The sequence below is a fragment of the Oncorhynchus mykiss genome, chromosome 4, assembly GCF_057628025.1.
Source record: "Oncorhynchus mykiss isolate SJ-2025 chromosome 4, ASM5762802v1, whole genome shotgun sequence".
Taxonomy (NCBI): domain Eukaryota; kingdom Metazoa; phylum Chordata; class Actinopteri; order Salmoniformes; family Salmonidae; genus Oncorhynchus; species Oncorhynchus mykiss.
This window is the reverse complement of record NC_143025.1, coordinates 21,312,699-21,329,868: the sequence shown is the minus strand read 5'-3', so window position 1 is coordinate 21,329,868 and position 17,170 is coordinate 21,312,699. Positions and strand designations below refer to the sequence as shown.

General features: G+C 43.9%; 1 protein-coding gene across 4 annotated transcripts in view; it reads right to left on the bottom strand.

Annotated features, from left to right (window-relative positions):
* Window positions 1-4,713: 4,713 nt before the first annotated feature.
* The window catches only part of LOC110521493 (uncharacterized), a 56,612-nt gene continuing 44,155 nt past the window's right edge, over window positions 4,714-17,170 (bottom strand). For 2 of the 4 annotated variants that reach the window (XM_021599078.3, XM_021599080.3), the window contains exons 28-34: window positions 16,959-17,163; window positions 16,588-16,669; window positions 14,173-14,326; window positions 13,742-14,061; window positions 12,884-13,031; window positions 10,355-10,452; window positions 4,714-8,656 (exon numbers count right to left, since the gene is read on the bottom strand). In XM_021599078.3, coding sequence (XP_021454753.3) covers window positions 7,277-8,656; window positions 10,355-10,452; window positions 12,884-13,031; window positions 13,742-14,061; window positions 14,173-14,326; window positions 16,588-16,669; window positions 16,959-17,163 — 2,387 coding nt within the window. In that variant the 3' untranslated portion in view covers window positions 4,714-7,276. The remainder of the gene's footprint in view (window positions 8,657-10,354; window positions 10,453-12,883; window positions 13,032-13,741; window positions 14,062-14,172; window positions 14,327-16,587; window positions 16,670-16,958; window positions 17,164-17,170) is intronic. The other 2 variants (XM_021599079.3, XM_090231464.1) reach the window with 1 other exon arrangement.

Here is a 17,170-nt window from a genome sequence, read left to right as displayed (position 1 = left end):
ACGGTTGACATCCAATATGTTGCATTACTGCCACCAAATGAACTAAAGTAATGTTATTTACTGCTACTTTTTAAGCATTTGTTATTCTTATAACAAAATGTGACGCCATAGTGAGTAACGTGTTAGCACCATGGGCAACTACTTTGGTAACACAGGACCTAGACCAGGTTGAATTTGTGTCCCTGTCCATTGATGCGTCCAATCATGGACATGTAAAACTGCTGCCAATAGTAGTCAGATATTATAAGATATATGATGGCAGCACATCTGTGGAAACAAAACTGCTTGATTTTGTTGAATTGAATGGAGAAACAGCAGAGGAAATTGCAGCTGAGGTCCTGGTGGTCATCCAAAAATGTAACCTGGAAAACATTCTCTGAAGACAACAAATACCAAAAATGCTCTGCAGTGGGAGGTGATTGGCTTAGGTTTTCATTCATAACACGGCCAGAACAGCTTTGGATATGATGTTGAGTATCTGCTCACAAAGATATTTGAATATGTTCATATTTTCACCGTCAGAGTAGAAAGACTGAAGGGCTTTTGTGAGTTTGTTGGCCAGGAGTACCATAATATTTTAGGTCACAGCAATGTTCGCTGGATGTCCATGCTCTCTGCTCTAGAAAGAGTGCTGAAAATGTGCCATTGAAATCCTTTTTATTTCTGAAGACAAATGCCCTGTTGTCCTGCGAACAATGTTCGAAGATCCACTGACTGAACTTTGGCTGGCCTTTGTCGATGGAAACTTGACTGCATTCAGTAACACGATCAAGATGCTTGGAGGCCAGGACCACTGTGCTGTGAACTCCGCTGCAATTTTGAGAAACGTTGAGGCAAAATTGACTGCAAGACGTGATGAAAACTTCATTCCAGTTTTGGTCAGAGGATTTCTGAGAGAGGCAGAGGAAAATGGAGCCATGTCAAAAAGAAAGCTTTCTCAAAACATCCCAATCATTCTTCACTATGGCTGTGAACTACTTGCAAGCATGGGGAAAGCACACAGATCATCTAAAAGATTTACATGGTCTCCTTTTAAAAAGGCAACCTCTGCGTGAAGAAATCCAGAAGGCAGCAGCCACACTGCAGGAAAAATGCCCCAATGTGACCATCAATGAGGATGTGACGAAGTTACTGGCCTGCAAGAGTTCCTAAAGGGGGGATCGCTTGAAGAATGGAAAACATCTGAGACACCGCTTAGTCAGAGATGGAGCACGGTGGTTACCCACTTCAAAGAGAACGACATCCCACACACTAACCTGGCTTGATTAGCATCTGTTGTCATGTGCTTACCTGGAAGTAATGCACCAGTCGAGAGAGTGTTCTCCCAAATGAATGATCTAAGGACAGCAGCAAGAAATAGATTCACTGTTCCTACCATCAAGGCCATGCTTATTGTGAAGACAAACTTTAACCTCCCCTGCCAGGAGTCCATGAAGAAGCTGGCCAAAGACAGAGCAATCCTGAAGAAAATACATTCTTCTGAGAAATATACAGATTAGGTTGGTATAAGTATATTATGTAGTTACCAATCTCATCAGCATCTTTTTTCTTTATTATGTTAAGTATTTCACATATACTATTGTCTGTTTTTTACATTTTGCTCATGTTGTCTTCTGCTCTTATTCTAGCAGGACCACTGAATGGCTGTTCAGATCGGACAGTTCTGTCTTGTCTAGTGTTTCTGTAATATAGTTGTTTTCTCTATCACAATGTGCCTGTTAGACTAAATACATGAAACCGGAATTGTCCCCCTTTTTTACATTGGATATTTTAATGATATATTAACCACCGAACTGGAAATGTCCCCGGTTTTCATTTCACAAATCTGGTCACCTTACTGTAAGGTCTACTACACCTGTTGCATTTGGCGCATGTGACAGATAAATTTTGATTTTGATTTGATAAATCCTTTACACTTTTTGATACAAAATGAGAAAAGGGCAAACAATAAAACCCACCCCCTTATTCCACTACTTTAACCCTATCTGACCCTACCCCAGGCCAACGACCTGAGAGGATGGTAACCCTATCTGACCCTACCCCAGGCCAACGACCTGAGAGGACAGTAACCCTATCTGACCCTAACCCAGGCTAACGACCTGAGAGGACAGTAACCCTATCTGACCCTACCCCAGGCCAACGACCTGAGAGGACGGTAACCCTATCTGACCCTACCCCAGGCCTGAGAGGACGGTAACCTTATCTGACCCTACCCCAGGCCAACAACCTGAGAGGATGGTAACCCTATCTGACCCTACCCCAGGCCAACGACCTGAGAGGATGGTAACCCTATCTGACCCTACCCCAGGCCAAAGACCTGAGAGGATGGTAACCTTATCTGACTCTACCCCAGACCAACGACCTGAGAGGATGGTAACCCTATCTGACTCTACCCCAGGCCAACGACCTGAGAGGATGGTAACCTTATCTGACCCTACCCCAGGCCAACGACCTGAGAGGACGGTAACCCTATCTGACCCTACTCCAGGCCAACGACCTGAGAGGACGGTAACCCTATCTGACCCTACTCCAGACCAACGATCTGAGAGGACGGTAACCCTATCTGACCCTACCCCAGGCCAACAACCTGAGAGGATGGTAACCCTATCTGACCCTACCCCAGGCCAACAATCTGCGAGGACGGTAACCCTATCTGATCCTACCCCAGGCCAACAACATGAGAGGACGGTAACCCTATCTGACCCTACCCCAGGCCAAAGACCTGAGAGGACGGTAACCCTATCTGACCCTACCCCAGGCCAAAGACCTGAGAGGACAGTAACCCTATCTGACCCTACCCCAGGCCAACAACATGAGAGGATGGTACAATACCACTCAACACACTCTGTAAATATATATTTTTTTTCCTGAATACAAACCTCGTACTTCCAAGTACTTCTCTGCAGCTGCCACCACAACATCTATTTTCTGTGACTACGTTCCATCTCTGCGGCAGTTGATGACCATTGCTATGAACACCAGGAAGCCAACCTTACTGAAATGTATCACCCATTGGCCTATCCCTCTTTGTTCTGGCACATATCTACTATTCACAGGGATCCTCTCAGAATCCCTCACCCTTGATCCACACTCCTCTACTATATTCACTGTCTCGGCATACGACATCTTCTGCACTACTCTGACCCTGGCCACCTCAACCTGCCTCCCTCGCACCAGACATCGCAGATCCCCAGCAACATGGGCACCTGTACAGATGACACACACAACTTTTCTCACCGAAACTATGCATTTCTCTGTCCCGTGTCCTCCTGCACACGTCCCACATCTTGGAATCTACATCCTACAGTGCTGCCACATGCCCATAAGTGACAAGTGGGTCTATTGAAAACTAACAGCTAATTGGGCAGATGCTTTTCCTAACCTTAACCTCATTCTTATAACCTGCCAGGGTAGTTCTCCTAACCTGCTACCCTAATTCTCCTAACCTGCCATGTTAGTATTCCTAACCTGCCACGTTAATGATCCTAACCTGCTTAGCTAAAAGGATACAAGGAAGGAAGCAGCCACATAAAACAGTCTTGAGTGGCAACCAATCTGCCCAATTAGCTGTTAGTTTGACACACCCACTGGTGTTGAGCCTCCCACTTGTTTCGCAATGCCCACTTTCATACACATTCCACGTATGCAGTTACTGTATACATACTTGGATTAATTAGGTCTTTACTGTGTTCTCCACTTTTACATGAAGCGGCTATGCTACACTAAAAGTATGCGGACAACCTTTCAAATGAGTGGATTCGGCTATTTCAGCCACACCTGTTGCTGACAGGTGTGTAAAATCGAGCACACAGCCATGCAATCTCCATGGACAAGCATTCGAAGTAGAATGGCCTTACTGAAGAGGTCAGTGACTTAATGTGGCACCGTCATAGGATGCTACCTTTCAAACAAGTCAGTTCATCAAATTTCTGCCCTGCTGGAGCTGCACCGGTTAACAAGTACTGTAATTGTGATGTGGAAACGTCTTGGAGCAACAATAGCTCAGCCACAAAGTGTAAGGCCACACAAGCACACAGAACGGGACCGGCGAGTGCTGAAGAGCGTAGTGCGTAACAATCGTCTGTCCTCATTTGCAACACTCACTACCGAGTTCCAAACTGCTTCTGGAAGCAACGTCAGCATAAAAACTATTTGTCAGGAGCTTCATAAAATGGGTTTTTAAGGCCGAGCAGCCGCACACAAGCCTAAAAACATCATGCGCAATGCCAAGCGTCGGCTGGAGTGGTGTAAAGCTCGCCACCATTGGACTCGCTGCCAAGTGGAAAAGTGTTCTCTGGAGTGATGAATCACGCTTCACCATCTGGCAGTCCGACGGACACCAGGAGAACGCTACCTGCCCCAATGCCAATTGTAAACTTTGGTGGAGGAAGAAAAATGGTTTGGATCTATTTTTCATGATTCGGGCTAGGCCCCTTAGTTCCAATGAAGGGAAATCTTAACGCTACAGCATACAATGACATTCTAGACGATGTGTGACTGCAACTTTGTGGGAACATCAGCACCCGACCTCACTAATGCTCTTGTGGCAAATGGAAGCAAGTCCGCACAGCAATGTTCCAACATATAGTTGAACGCCTTCCCAGAAGTTATAGCAGCAAAGGGGGGCACCAACTCCATATTAATGCCCTTGATTTGCTTTATCAGGGAATTGGTTCAATGTCATAGTGTAATACAGAAAACAAATCGGTTGCATTGTTTTGAACAATTTATTCATTTATTTCGAAAAACAATTCCTGTGTTTTACCATGAGAATGGCACATACGTGCACAATAGGCAGATATACAGAAATAAAGTCAGACATTTTAGATCTATAATATGTATCATTTGTTTAGTTTATTTCAAATCAGACAGGTTTTGTTCTTTATAAACAGGCATATTTTCCTCATCATACAAATATGAGGGGAAGCTACTTCATATAACGTGTATGTATTTGGTTAGCAGAAAAAGTATAAACATACAAAACTTGTTTATATACAGCACGTAAAAAACATAGCCTTGCATAATGCGGCATTTAGGTGTAAATACCATGCTTCACGAGCTCTGCTGATTTGATTATGTGGATAGTACATCAGAAGTCATTTGTAGTGGGGGATATTAAGTGCCAGATAGGGGGAATGGGAAAGGACTTTAGTATGTAGTTCTCATAAAGGCACTCAAATGATACCTTACCATGTGTGACGGGGCGGCAGGTAGCCTAGTGGTTAGAGCGTTGGACTAGTAACCGAAAGGTTGCAACATCGAATCCCAGAGCCGACTAGGTAAAAATGTCTTTCTGCCCCTGAACAAGGCAGGTAACCCACGGCTGTCGTTAACACTAGGCCGTCATTGACAATAAGAATTTGTTCTTAACTGACTTGCCTAGTTAAATAAAAGGTATAACAATAATCATTGACTGTATTTGGATTTTGCTCTGTCAAAGCCATATTAATCTTTCAAATACATTGTAACAATAATCCACTTTGATTAGACAATACCTCCAAAATGCAACATTTCCAAAGAACACTTTCAACAGTCACCAATGTCATGGATTTGCAATGAATCACTTTGGTCTTGGAGACATTGATGTTTCATTTACAAAATAGAAACAATCAATGATTGTCTGTAATCACAGAGCATTCACATAAGGCTGTGGTCATATGAGAAACATTAGGACGACAAAAACTCATTATACAATTGTTTTTTATCTTAAACGACTTGGTTTATGAATCACAAAAAAGATACACAAATACACTGATTGTAATTAAGCAAAAAAGTGATTACATGATTTTGGAAGAAATACTGTACCTCAACGCTCAACTGTTCTATCAAAGTGATTGACTTAGTAACATAATGTAAAGCATCTTTGTCCTCGTCTTATTTCACACACCAGAGTGAAACCCCCATGGTGAGAGAACATGGAGAGTGACAGTGCAACATCAAACAATGCCTTTTTCTTTAATTTGGTATTTCAGTCAATCTTTTCTTTTGTATCCATAACTGTACCATACATCTTAAACTCTTCAGTAACACAGATTCTCCTGACACAGAACACCACAGCCCCCACTAACTGACATCCTCCCTAAAGTGTAGGGGAGAGACAGAGGCTACACTGTAACAAAGGCAATAATGAAAAAGAATACAGGAACTTACACTGAGTGTACAAAACATTAAGAACTCCTGCTTTCCATGACATAGACTGACTAGGTGAATCCAAGTGAAAGCTATGATCACTTAAAAAAATATATTTTTAAATCAGTGTAGCTGGGAGGAGACCGGTTAAAGAAGGATTTTTAAGCCTCGAGACATATTGTGTATGTGTGTCATTTAGAGGGTGAATTGGGCAAAACAAAAAATGCAAATGTCCTTGAACAGGGTATGGTAATAGGTGCCAGGTGCACCAGTTTGTGCCAAGAACTGCAATGCTGCTGGGTTTTTCATGCTCAACAGTTTCCTGTGTGTATCAAGAAGTCTGTTCTTAGGGCAAAAGGGGTGCATCTCAATATTAGGAACGTGTTCCTAATGTTTGGTATACTCAGTGTACATGACAACTATTTACACCACAGTTTAGCTTAGAACCACACATTGAAGAGATGTATCTGCATGTTTTTAGCTTGTGTGTGTGTTTCTAACCACACAATAGTCCCTCAAATAGCATCACCACATCCTAATCAGATACATTCCATAATACGAATCCATAAGGCAGTCTTCGCTTAGTGAACACATCTTAACATAAGCGAACATTACCCATCATATAAAAAGCCAAGTTAATTTTCAATGAAACCCTATGTCCTTGGCAGAAGTCTACATAAAACAGTGAATGAAAATGAAGGCATGTTAAATGAGCAATTATTTCCTTAATTTTTTAAATAAAATAAGTCTCAGCCCAAAGAAACGTCCCAAGAGGGATGACAATAAGAAGCAGAGTTAGGCAATATCCAATGTCGATTCTGTCTTGGTGTCTTCTTGAACAGTCCATTTTCCTTACATGATCACCGTTTGGCTCTGGTTCCTTGTTTGATTTCTGACGATCCGTCACTTTTAAATGTCAAAGGTACTTAAACAGTTTTTGGTTTTAGTTGACAATACACATACAAGACTATACACTATCTTTAAGTGCAAAATTGAAGAAAATCGTGTGACAATGAAGTGTAAAAGTGATTACAGTAACCAGAGAGACGATAAGACAAAAACAAGTGATGGATAAGAGTTTAAGTGTTGTAACTACAAAGATCAACAAAGCATTTAAGAGTTGGGCACTTTAATAGAGTCCTCTTGTCTATGCAAACACCTGCATGTTGCCACGCTGAGGCTGCTGGGGGTTCTGTTGTGTCTGCTGGGACTGCGGCTGCAGCTGCTCCGGAATGTGTGTGTGGCGGAGAGGCGGCAGTGCATGGGGGTTCCCCAGGGGGGTGGGGCTGGTGGTGACGTCAGACCAGTCTGAGTTGGAGTGGGGGGAGGAGGAGGACCAGGGGTCAGGGGACTCAGGGGAGGGGGTGAGGTAAGGGTGCTCGCTGGGCGGGTGAGCCGGATACCCCGGGGTGGTGCCCTCCGAGCCAGCAGTTACGTAGCTGTGCTGAGAAGGAGGGGTTGGGTACTTATCCACGGGGCTCTGCATAGCCTGATAGGGAGGGAGCTGTTGGCGGGACTGGCCATCCTGCACCATGCCGTGGCCGTGGGCCAGGCCATGGGAGTGGGGGTGAGGGAGGCTGTGAGACAGGCTGTGCTGGAGGCTCATGTTGGTCATCTGGTACAACATGCCCTGGGTGCAGTGGAGGTGAGTAGGGCCCTGCTGAGATTGGGGCTGGCCCTGGTTTTGCCCCTGGGACTGCACCTGCCCAGGCTGGGGCTGCTTCAGCAGGGCCTGCCCGCCCCCCGGCGCCATCATCTGGAAGGTAACAATGGGAGGCAGCTGCTCACGGCTCATGGTGACATTCATAGGGGTAAGCATGCCTTGGCCATGGTGCTGGGACATGCTAGGGTGGCCACTGCCCATCTGCTGGGGGAGGAGGTTGAACATGTGGCCACCGTAGCCATGCTTCGAGCCCACCCAGCTCTGCTGCTGGCCCAGCATGTGGCTGACTGGGGGCAGCAGGGGCCTGGAGGAGGGGCTGCCCAGGAGAGGAGAGTTGGTCGTTTTGGAGGCAGCATCTCCTATGTATGAGTGTGGAGACTCCAGGGAGTCGACAGGGGACATGGTGACTGAGCTCTCCGACAGCCCTCCTGCAGCTTTAGTGCCGTTGCCACTGGCTCCTCCCACTGCAGGCCCTTCTCCTCCCGTTGGCTTCTTTCTCCGCTTGGCCTTCATGTCTTTCAGCTCTTTTGCTGTAGCCCCACCCACCCCTCCAACCTTTGCCCCGCCGCGCCTGCTCTTCTTGCTCTGGGGTCCGGGGCGCATGCCCATGTAGCCAGCGCCATTGCCTCCACAGACCAAGGAAGAGTGTCCCCCGCCCATGTGGTTGGGGCCATTGTGAGGGCTGTGGACCAGGTTGTACTGGTCAAGCAGACGTACGATGTCATGGTGCATGCGCTCCTGTGCGGTGTCGCGGGGCAGCCGGTCCAGGTGGTCTGTGATGTCCCTATTAGAGTAGTGGTCCAGCAGAACCTGGGCTGCCTCAAAACTACCCTCTCTGGCTGCCAGGAACAACGGGGTCTGCTCCTGAAGGAACACAACAGGAGAAACAAGCCATGAAGGCATGTACCAAGCAAATAAAAGATCATCCTCGTGATAGAATATGGGACATACAGTGCATTCAAAAAGTATTCAGACCACTTCACTTTTTCCACATTTTGTTACATTACAGCCTTATTCTAAAATGGAATAAATACTTTTTCCGCCTCTTCTGAAATCTACCAATACCCCATAACAACGTAAATATCACATTTACAGAAGTAGTCAGACCCTTTACTCAGTACTTTGTTGAAGCACCTTTGGCAGCGATTACAACGTCGAGTCTTCTTGGGTATGACATTACAGGCTTGGCACACCTGTATTTTGGGAGTTTCTACCATTCTTCTCTGCAGATCATCTCAAGCGCTGCCAGGTTGGATGGGGAGCGTCGCTGCACAGCTATTTTCAGGTCTCTCCAGTGATGTTCTATCGGGTTCAAGTCCGGGCTCTGGCTGGGCCACTCAAGGACATTCAAAGACTTGTCCCAAAGCCACGCCTGCGTTTTCTTGGCTGTGCTCTTAGGGTTGTTGTCCTGTTGGAAGGTGGAACTTCGCCCCAGTCTGAGGTCCTGAGCGCCCTGGAGCAGGTTTTTGTCAAGGACCTCTCTGTACTTTACTCCATTCATCTTACCCCTCAATCCTGACTAGTCTCCCAGTCCCCGCCGCTGAAGAAAATCCCCACAACATGATGCTGCCACCACCATGCATCACCGTAGGGAAGGTATTGGCCAGGTGATGAGCAGTGCCTGGTTTCCTCCAGACGTGACACTTGACATTCAGTTCAATCTTGGTTTCATCAGACCAGAGAATCTTGTTTCTCTTGGTCTGAAAATACTTTAGGTGCCTTTTGGCAAACTCCAAGCGGGCTGTCATGTTCCTTTTACTGAGGAGTGGCTTCCATCTGGACACTCTACCACAAAGGCCTGATTGGTGGAGTGCTACAGAGATGGTTGTCCTTCTGGAAGGTTCTCCCATCTCCACAGAAGAACGCTGAAGCTCTGTCAGAGTGACCATCGGGTTCTTGGTCACCTCCCTGACGGCCAGCTCTAGGAAGATTCTTGGTGGTTCCAAACTTCTTCCATTTAAGAATGGAGGCCACTGTGTTCTTGGGGATCTTCAATGCTGCAGAAATGTTTTGGTACTATTCCTCAGATCTGTGCCACGACACAATCCTGTCTCAGAGCTCTACGGACAATTCTTTAGACCTCATGGCTTGGTTTTTGCTCTGACGTGCACTGTCAACGGTGGGACCTTATATAGACAGGTGTGTGCCTTTCCAAATCATGTCCAATCAATTGAATTTATCACAGGTGGACTCCAGTCAAGTTGTAGAAACATCAAGGATGATCAATGGAAACAGAATGCACCTGAGCTCAATTTCGAGTCTCATAGCAAAGGGTCTGAATAATTTAGTAATAAGTTATTTTTGTAATGATTTTTTCCCAAAATATTCTAAAACCCAGTTTTCACTTTGTCATTATGTGGTATTATTGTGTGTAGATTGATGAAGGAAAAAATGTATTCAATCAATTTTAGAATAAGGCTGAAACTTAAAAATATATAGAAAAAGTGAAGGGGTCTGAATACTTTCTGAATGCACTGTAGCTTGACTTAAAGACTACTTTTGAGGTTTGAAAACATGTGCAATACAAGGTAGAAGTGAAATGCAAACTGAGGTAGTACAAACCTTGTTGTCCTGCATGTCTCTGTTGGCTCCATTCTTCAGCAGCACCAGAGTGGCCTCCACATTGTTCACAGCAGCTGCCCAGTGCAGAGCAGATTTACCTGAGAGAGAGAGGAATATGAGTCAAAGACAGACATGCAAATTGCTCTGTTATGGCACAAAACTATTTTGACTGCCCACTTTTTATTTTTTTGAGAAGGTTGGTCCTCAAGTAATGGCATGACCGAAATGCAAATGACAAAACCGCAACAAACTCATGACCCAGCTTTAATGGAATTGTAATGGTAACTGGGCTCCATTGAGAGCAAGATTGAAACAATGGGACTATAAGGTTGACTTTTAGTTTTTTTTTTTTTATAGTTAAAATCACACAATTCATCTTTAGATGGTTCTTCATATGTCTGTGACGTCAAATGTTTGATAGTTAATTTTAAGTGAGAAAAATGAAAAACTAAAAAGTTATCTTGCCACTATAAGGTTCTATCTGCAATCCAATCACAAGCCTGAACAAATAGACAGACCAATCAGCACACGTTCTTGCCATCTTTCTCCATGTATGGGCTAGTCTAGTCAGCAATAATGGCACGTAAGCAAAAAAACAAGTAAATGACGTTGTCACATAGTCATTCAGTAATGACAGTCATTTGTCTGATTATCATATTACATTTCTTGATGTATTTGATGTGTCTTGACTGTCTTGGTAAAATAATGCTATTCTATAATGTATCATGTATTCAAATAGCTACAGTTTTCTGTCTAATTCAGAAAGAACCTTGTGGCTGAACCCAGATTGACATGTCATAGCCATAAGGTTCTATTTAGGTTCAATTGCATCCCCCTGAAAAAAACAGATCTTCAAATGTCTCAGGATTTTGATAATCTGCACTTTAGGTACCTATAAAAGGTGAGGACCTTAATGGGTTATGAAAGAAGAATTCACTACAAAACAGTTCTGAGATCTGAAAACAATACTTAATAGGGGGGGCAGGTAGCCTAGTGTTTAGAGAGTTGGGCCAGTAAACGAAAGGTTGCTAGATCAAATCCCTGAGCTGACAAGGTACAAATCTGTTGTTCTGCCCCTGAACAAGGCAGTTAACCCACTGTTCCTAGGCAGTCATTGTAAATAAGAATTTGTTCTTAACTGACTTGCCTAGTTAAATAAAGGTTAAAAAAAATAAAAACATCTCAGAACTATGTTTTGCACAGATGGGACTGTAAGGTTCTAAGGTCTTTCCTAATTATTGCCCTGTATGGCAGTGCTCAATGAGAAAATCACTAAAACAACATTTCCTATTTAAGTATTACTGAACAGTTTGAGTTTATTTTATTTTTACAGGGACAGTGCACATTAATCAACGTTTCAGTAAAAGTGCCGGTTTTAGCCAGCCGGCTAATTTTCGACCGCAGTCCCTGGGCAGGTTATTAAAAACAATTACAATATAGACAATCATTGAGCAGTGAGCACATGCAGAGCAACATAGGACAAGCAAGACGTAGCATACAGACAGAGCAACATAGAACAAAAAGCAGCAAGACAAAATTCATAAAAGCAACAAAGTGTTTCCACACCTCACAAGCTACAGACAACATGGAAAGCGGCAATACACAGCTAGGGACCATGTTCACAAATATGATTGACCTTTAGCCATGTATTCATACATTTTGTGAAAGTATGATAGGTGGTGCAGTTATGTGTGTCTGATGGCAGTGTATTCCAGACATGGGAAGCTCTCACAGAGAAAGCGGATTTACTAAAGGTGCTTTTCCTTAAGGGAACTAACTATACAGTCACCTCTCATGGCGGACCTTGTGGATCTGCTGCCATTTGTTTGGGTTTTCTGTTTAACAAAAATACTGAGTGGAGGGGGAGCCAGGCCATTTAGGATCTTGAATACAAGATGTGTCGGTGTATTGCACAAGATTTTCCCAACTCAGGAGCTCATGCTTTCTGAGGATGTAACAGTGATGATGGCTATTGGGCTTCCTATCAAGCCCTTTGAGAGCCTGTTTGTAGACAGACTGAATAGGTCTTAATGTTGTACAGCAAGCTTGGGCCCAACTAGTCAAGCAGTATGTTAAGTGGGGAAGTATCATAGATTTGAAGTACAGTTTTGCTACCTCTGTAGTCAAACAATTTCGTATAAATCGGAAATTAGCTAGGTTGAATTTGGTTATCTGAATGACCTTTTTCACATGCTTTTTAAAAGAGAGGTTGGAATCAAGTATGATGCCAAGGTACTTCAAATCAGATACCACCTGGAGCTTCTCCCCTGACACAGACATCTGGTTCAGTAGCATCTGTTGCCCTCTTTGTAAAGAACATGCAAACAGTTTTTTTCACATTGAGATGCAAACACGAGTCACTGAGCCACTCTGTAACCTGGACCATTACAGTAGTGAGTTCTTGTGCAGCTTGTTGTTTGCTCTCAACGTAATCTCAGTTTAGAACAAATCTCTAATCCCAATGGGTTACCTGTATAAAACCAACGTAAAATCATACAATATACATGTAAAAACAATGCCAGTGCTCACCGTGGTCGTCGACAGCGTTGATGTCAGCGTGGCAATGTACCAGTTCCTCCACCATGCCTTCCACAGCCAGCCTGGCAGCCAGGATCAGAGGTGTGGTGCCATCATTCATCCTGGCATCCAACTCCGTGGCCCGGTTACGGATCAGGATCTGAGAGGGGAACCGTGTTAAAGGGGCAGTGCAGTCAAACTTTTTTCCCTCTGTCATGTTTTGTACACTCAGTATATATTTAACAGTGGTTTAGATGGTACAATGATTCTCTACACTATACATTTCTTGTTTTGTCACAAACTGAAATTAGGCAAACTATTCGAAATTTAGCAACCAGGATATGGCGAAACGATTTCTGAATATTGCATATTAATGATATTTCCACACTGAAGTTGTAATAACAATGAATTTTAAAACAAAAATGATGAAAATGCCCTTTTATTGTAAGAGCCAAAACATTTTTTTAAATATAAAAACACCTGGAATTTCAATCTGTTCAGGTGGGATAGAGCTTTTGGCCCACAGAATGACATCACAATCTGATTATTCTGACCAGACCCACCAACGGCTGCACCTATGCCCAGTAAAGTGAAATCCATAGATTAGGGCCTAAATCATTTATTTAAATTGAATGATTTCCTTATATGTAACATAGTAAAAATCTTTGAAATTGTTGCATGTTGCGTTTATATTTTTATTCAGTATATTTCAAGTTATTTTCCATTAAATAAACCCACATTAAACATACAGTGATGATTTCAAAATAACATTTAAAAGACTGCAATAAGATTTTTGAACTGGTGCCCATGTGAGCGCAGTACGAGGAATAGTTTTCAGCTGCTCCAATGAGTATTTTTCTAGCCTCTCACCTGGAACACTCCCTGGGCATCGGCTGCCACAGCAGCGTGGAGAGGGGTGCGACCCATGTTGTCGTGAGCGTTGGCGTCTGCCCCAGCGTCCAGCAGCCTCTTGGCGGCGTCGGCCCGGGCGTAGCGAGCAGCCAGGTGGAGTGCCGTCTCCCCGGTGCGGTCTGTCTGGGCCATGACTGTTGCACCCTGGGTGATGAGGTCTGAGATGGCGTTGGGTCCCGGCTCATCTCCCCCGCTCTCTTCCTCCTCCTCCGCCTGCAGGCCGCAATCAGATGCCCCTCCGTTTCGTAGAGAGGCCAGCATCAGGGGGGTAAAACCATCTGGAAAATATTGTTTGCCATTTGGTCAGTCAAAAAACACACAGCAATCACTTCTCAGTTAGGTATCCTTACACTTGATTGACACCAATCATATTCAATCTTAAACTCTACCTGGTCCTTTGACATTGACATCCAGGCAGTCTGCCTCCAGATCAGTCTGTGGTGGAGTGAGAGAGATGTCAGCAGCCTTGTGGTGCTGCAGGGTCCACTCCCGTCTGTCCACTCCTCCATCCACACCCATGGGCAGCAGGGGCTTGTCCTCAGTCTGGGGGAGAGGGAGGCAAAGGAGGAGAGATTTTTAGACACTGACTCAATGCCATTATGTACAGTGCCTTGCGAAAGTATTCGGCCCCCTTGAACTTTGCGACCTTTTGCCACATTTCAGGCTTCAAACATAAAGATATAAAACTGTATTTTTTGGTGGGACACAATCATGAAGTGGAACGACATTTATTGGATATTTCAAACTTTGTAGCGCCACCTTTTGCTGCGATTACAGCTGTAAGTCGCTTGGGGTATGTCTCTATCAGTTTTGCACATAGAGAGATTTTTTCCCATTCCTCCTTGCAAAACAGCTCGAGCTCAGTGAGGTTGGATGGAGAGCATTTGTGAACAGCAGTTTTCAGTTCTTTCCACAGATTCTCGATTGGATTCAGGTCTGGACTTTGACTTGGCCATTCTAACACCTGGATATGTTTATTTTTGAACCATTCCATTGTAGATTTTGCTTTATGTTTTGGATCATTGTCTTGTTGGAAGACAAATCTCCATCCCAGCCTCAGGTCTTTTGCAGACTCCATCAGGTTTTCTTCCAGAATGGTCCTGTATTTGGCTCCATCCATCTTCCCATCAATTTTAACCATCTTCCCTGTCCCTGCTGAAGAAAAGCAGGCCCAAACCATGATGCTGCTGCCACCACCATGTTTGACAGTGGGGATGTTGTGTTCAGCTGTGTTGCTTTTACGCCAAACATAACGTTTTGCATTGTTGCCAAAAAGTTCAATTTTGGTTTCATCTGACCAGAGCACCTTCTTCCACATGTTTGGTGTGTCTCCCAGGTGGCTTGTGGCAAACTTTAAACGACACTTTTTATGGATATCTTTAAGAAATGGCTTTCTTCTTGCCACTCTTCCATAAAGGCCAGATTTGTGCAATATACGACTGATTGTTGTCCTATGGACAAAGTCTCCCACCTCAGCTGTAGATCTCTGCAGTTCATCCAGAGTGATCATGGGCCTCTTGGCTGCATCTCTGATTAGTCTTCTCCTTGTATGAGCTGAAAGTTTAGAGGGACGGCCAGGTCTTGGTAGATTGGCAGTGGTCTGATACTCCTTCCATTTCAATATTATCGCTTGCACGGTGCTCCTTGGGATGTTTAAAGCTTGGGAAATCTTTTTGTATCCAAATCCGGCTTTAAACTTCTTCACAACAGTATCTCGGGCCTGCCTGGTGTGTTCCTTGTTCTTCATGATGCTCTCTGCGCTTTTAACGGACCTCTGAGACTATCACAGTGCAGGTGCATTTATACGGAGACTTGATTACATTACTTGATTGTATTTATCATCATTAGTCATTTAGGTCAACATTGGATCATTCAGAGATCCTCACTGAACTTCTGGAGAGAGTTTGCTGCACTGAAAGTAAAGGGGCTGAATAATTTTGCACGCCCAATTTTTCAGTTTTTGATTTGTTAAAAAAGTTTGAAATATCCAATAAATGTCGTTTCACTTCATGATTGTGTCCCACTTGTTGTTGATTCTTCACAAAAAAATACAGTTTTATATCTTTATGTTTGAAGCCTGAAATGTGGCAAAAGGTCGCAAAGTTCAAGGGGGCCGAATACTTTCGCAAGGCACTGTATAGTAGGTTGTTCTGCCAATTAGGTGCCTTTAGAGTAGTGTAACTTTGTGGATTTCACCTAATTCTACCTTTCTGTCAAAGACCACATAAAAAAAAGTGTTTTCCAATCTCAAGAGGTTAAATAAAACCTAACTCTGGGTAACATGGTTGACGTGTTATGCTCAACTTGCTCAATTTTCCACCACAAAAAGAGTACAACCAGTTCACCTGCTTTTACACTAGGACATTGACTGTTCAATGTCTCTTTTGATTTAAAAAAAAAAATAAATGAATATTTTCACCATATGGAAACAAGAGTTCAGTTCACATAAAAAGGTTGACCTTAAAATTAATCACGTATCACATGAAATTAATAATAACCTGTAGAAATGACTATTTTAAAACAACTAAATAACTAGGGCTTAGGGTTAAAAATCTTCTTAGAAGTCAGAGGATGCTTAGAGGGACATGTCAAAATGTCCCGGATTTATTTAATTTTACATATAGTCTATATTAAAAAGGGCACTTCCTTTAATATACAAGGCTTTCAGATTTCAATATTTGTCCAACATTTCTACTTAAAATATCAAAGGGAGGCAAAAGTCACTTATTTCCTGGAACGACTCAGTAGCTGGTGAGCGTTCTGACCCAAAATGGCTGCCAAGAAGGGTTCCTCTTCTCGCTCACCCTTACTTTCTTTGGCGGAGCCTCCTCTTCCATCCACCTCTGGCCTCCATCTATCATCCCTCCATCCTGGGTCTTGAAGTTCCTGCAGGGAGGAGAGGAAAAAGAGGTCAGTGTGTGGCTCAGGAGAATTACACCCTACATGATGGTACACCAGTCAAACATTTGTCTCAGTTCCATTCTGAATCATTCTGAACATACTAGAGTATGGTACAGAATAGAGGTACACATTTGTCTTTATTCCCGGTGTAGTGCAGTAATTTAATAAAACAATAAATATATATTGACCGTATGCAGGCCCTGGTCAAATGTAGTGCACTATACACGGAATAGGGTGCCATTTCAGACGCAACTTCTGTCTTTTCTCCACTCACTTCATGCCGAAGTCGTCCTGGCCCACGGGTTCTCGCCTCTTGTCATCCTTCTTGGCCAGGAAGCCATCGGGGCGCCAGAGGATGCCGTGTTTGCGTTTCCTCTTGGCGGCCAGCACGCCCAGCACCAAGATGAGCAGGATGATGACGGCTGCTCCCACAGCCAGGTAGAGCAGGAAGGGGGGCTTATGGGGTTCCGTAGGGTCACCTGGTGG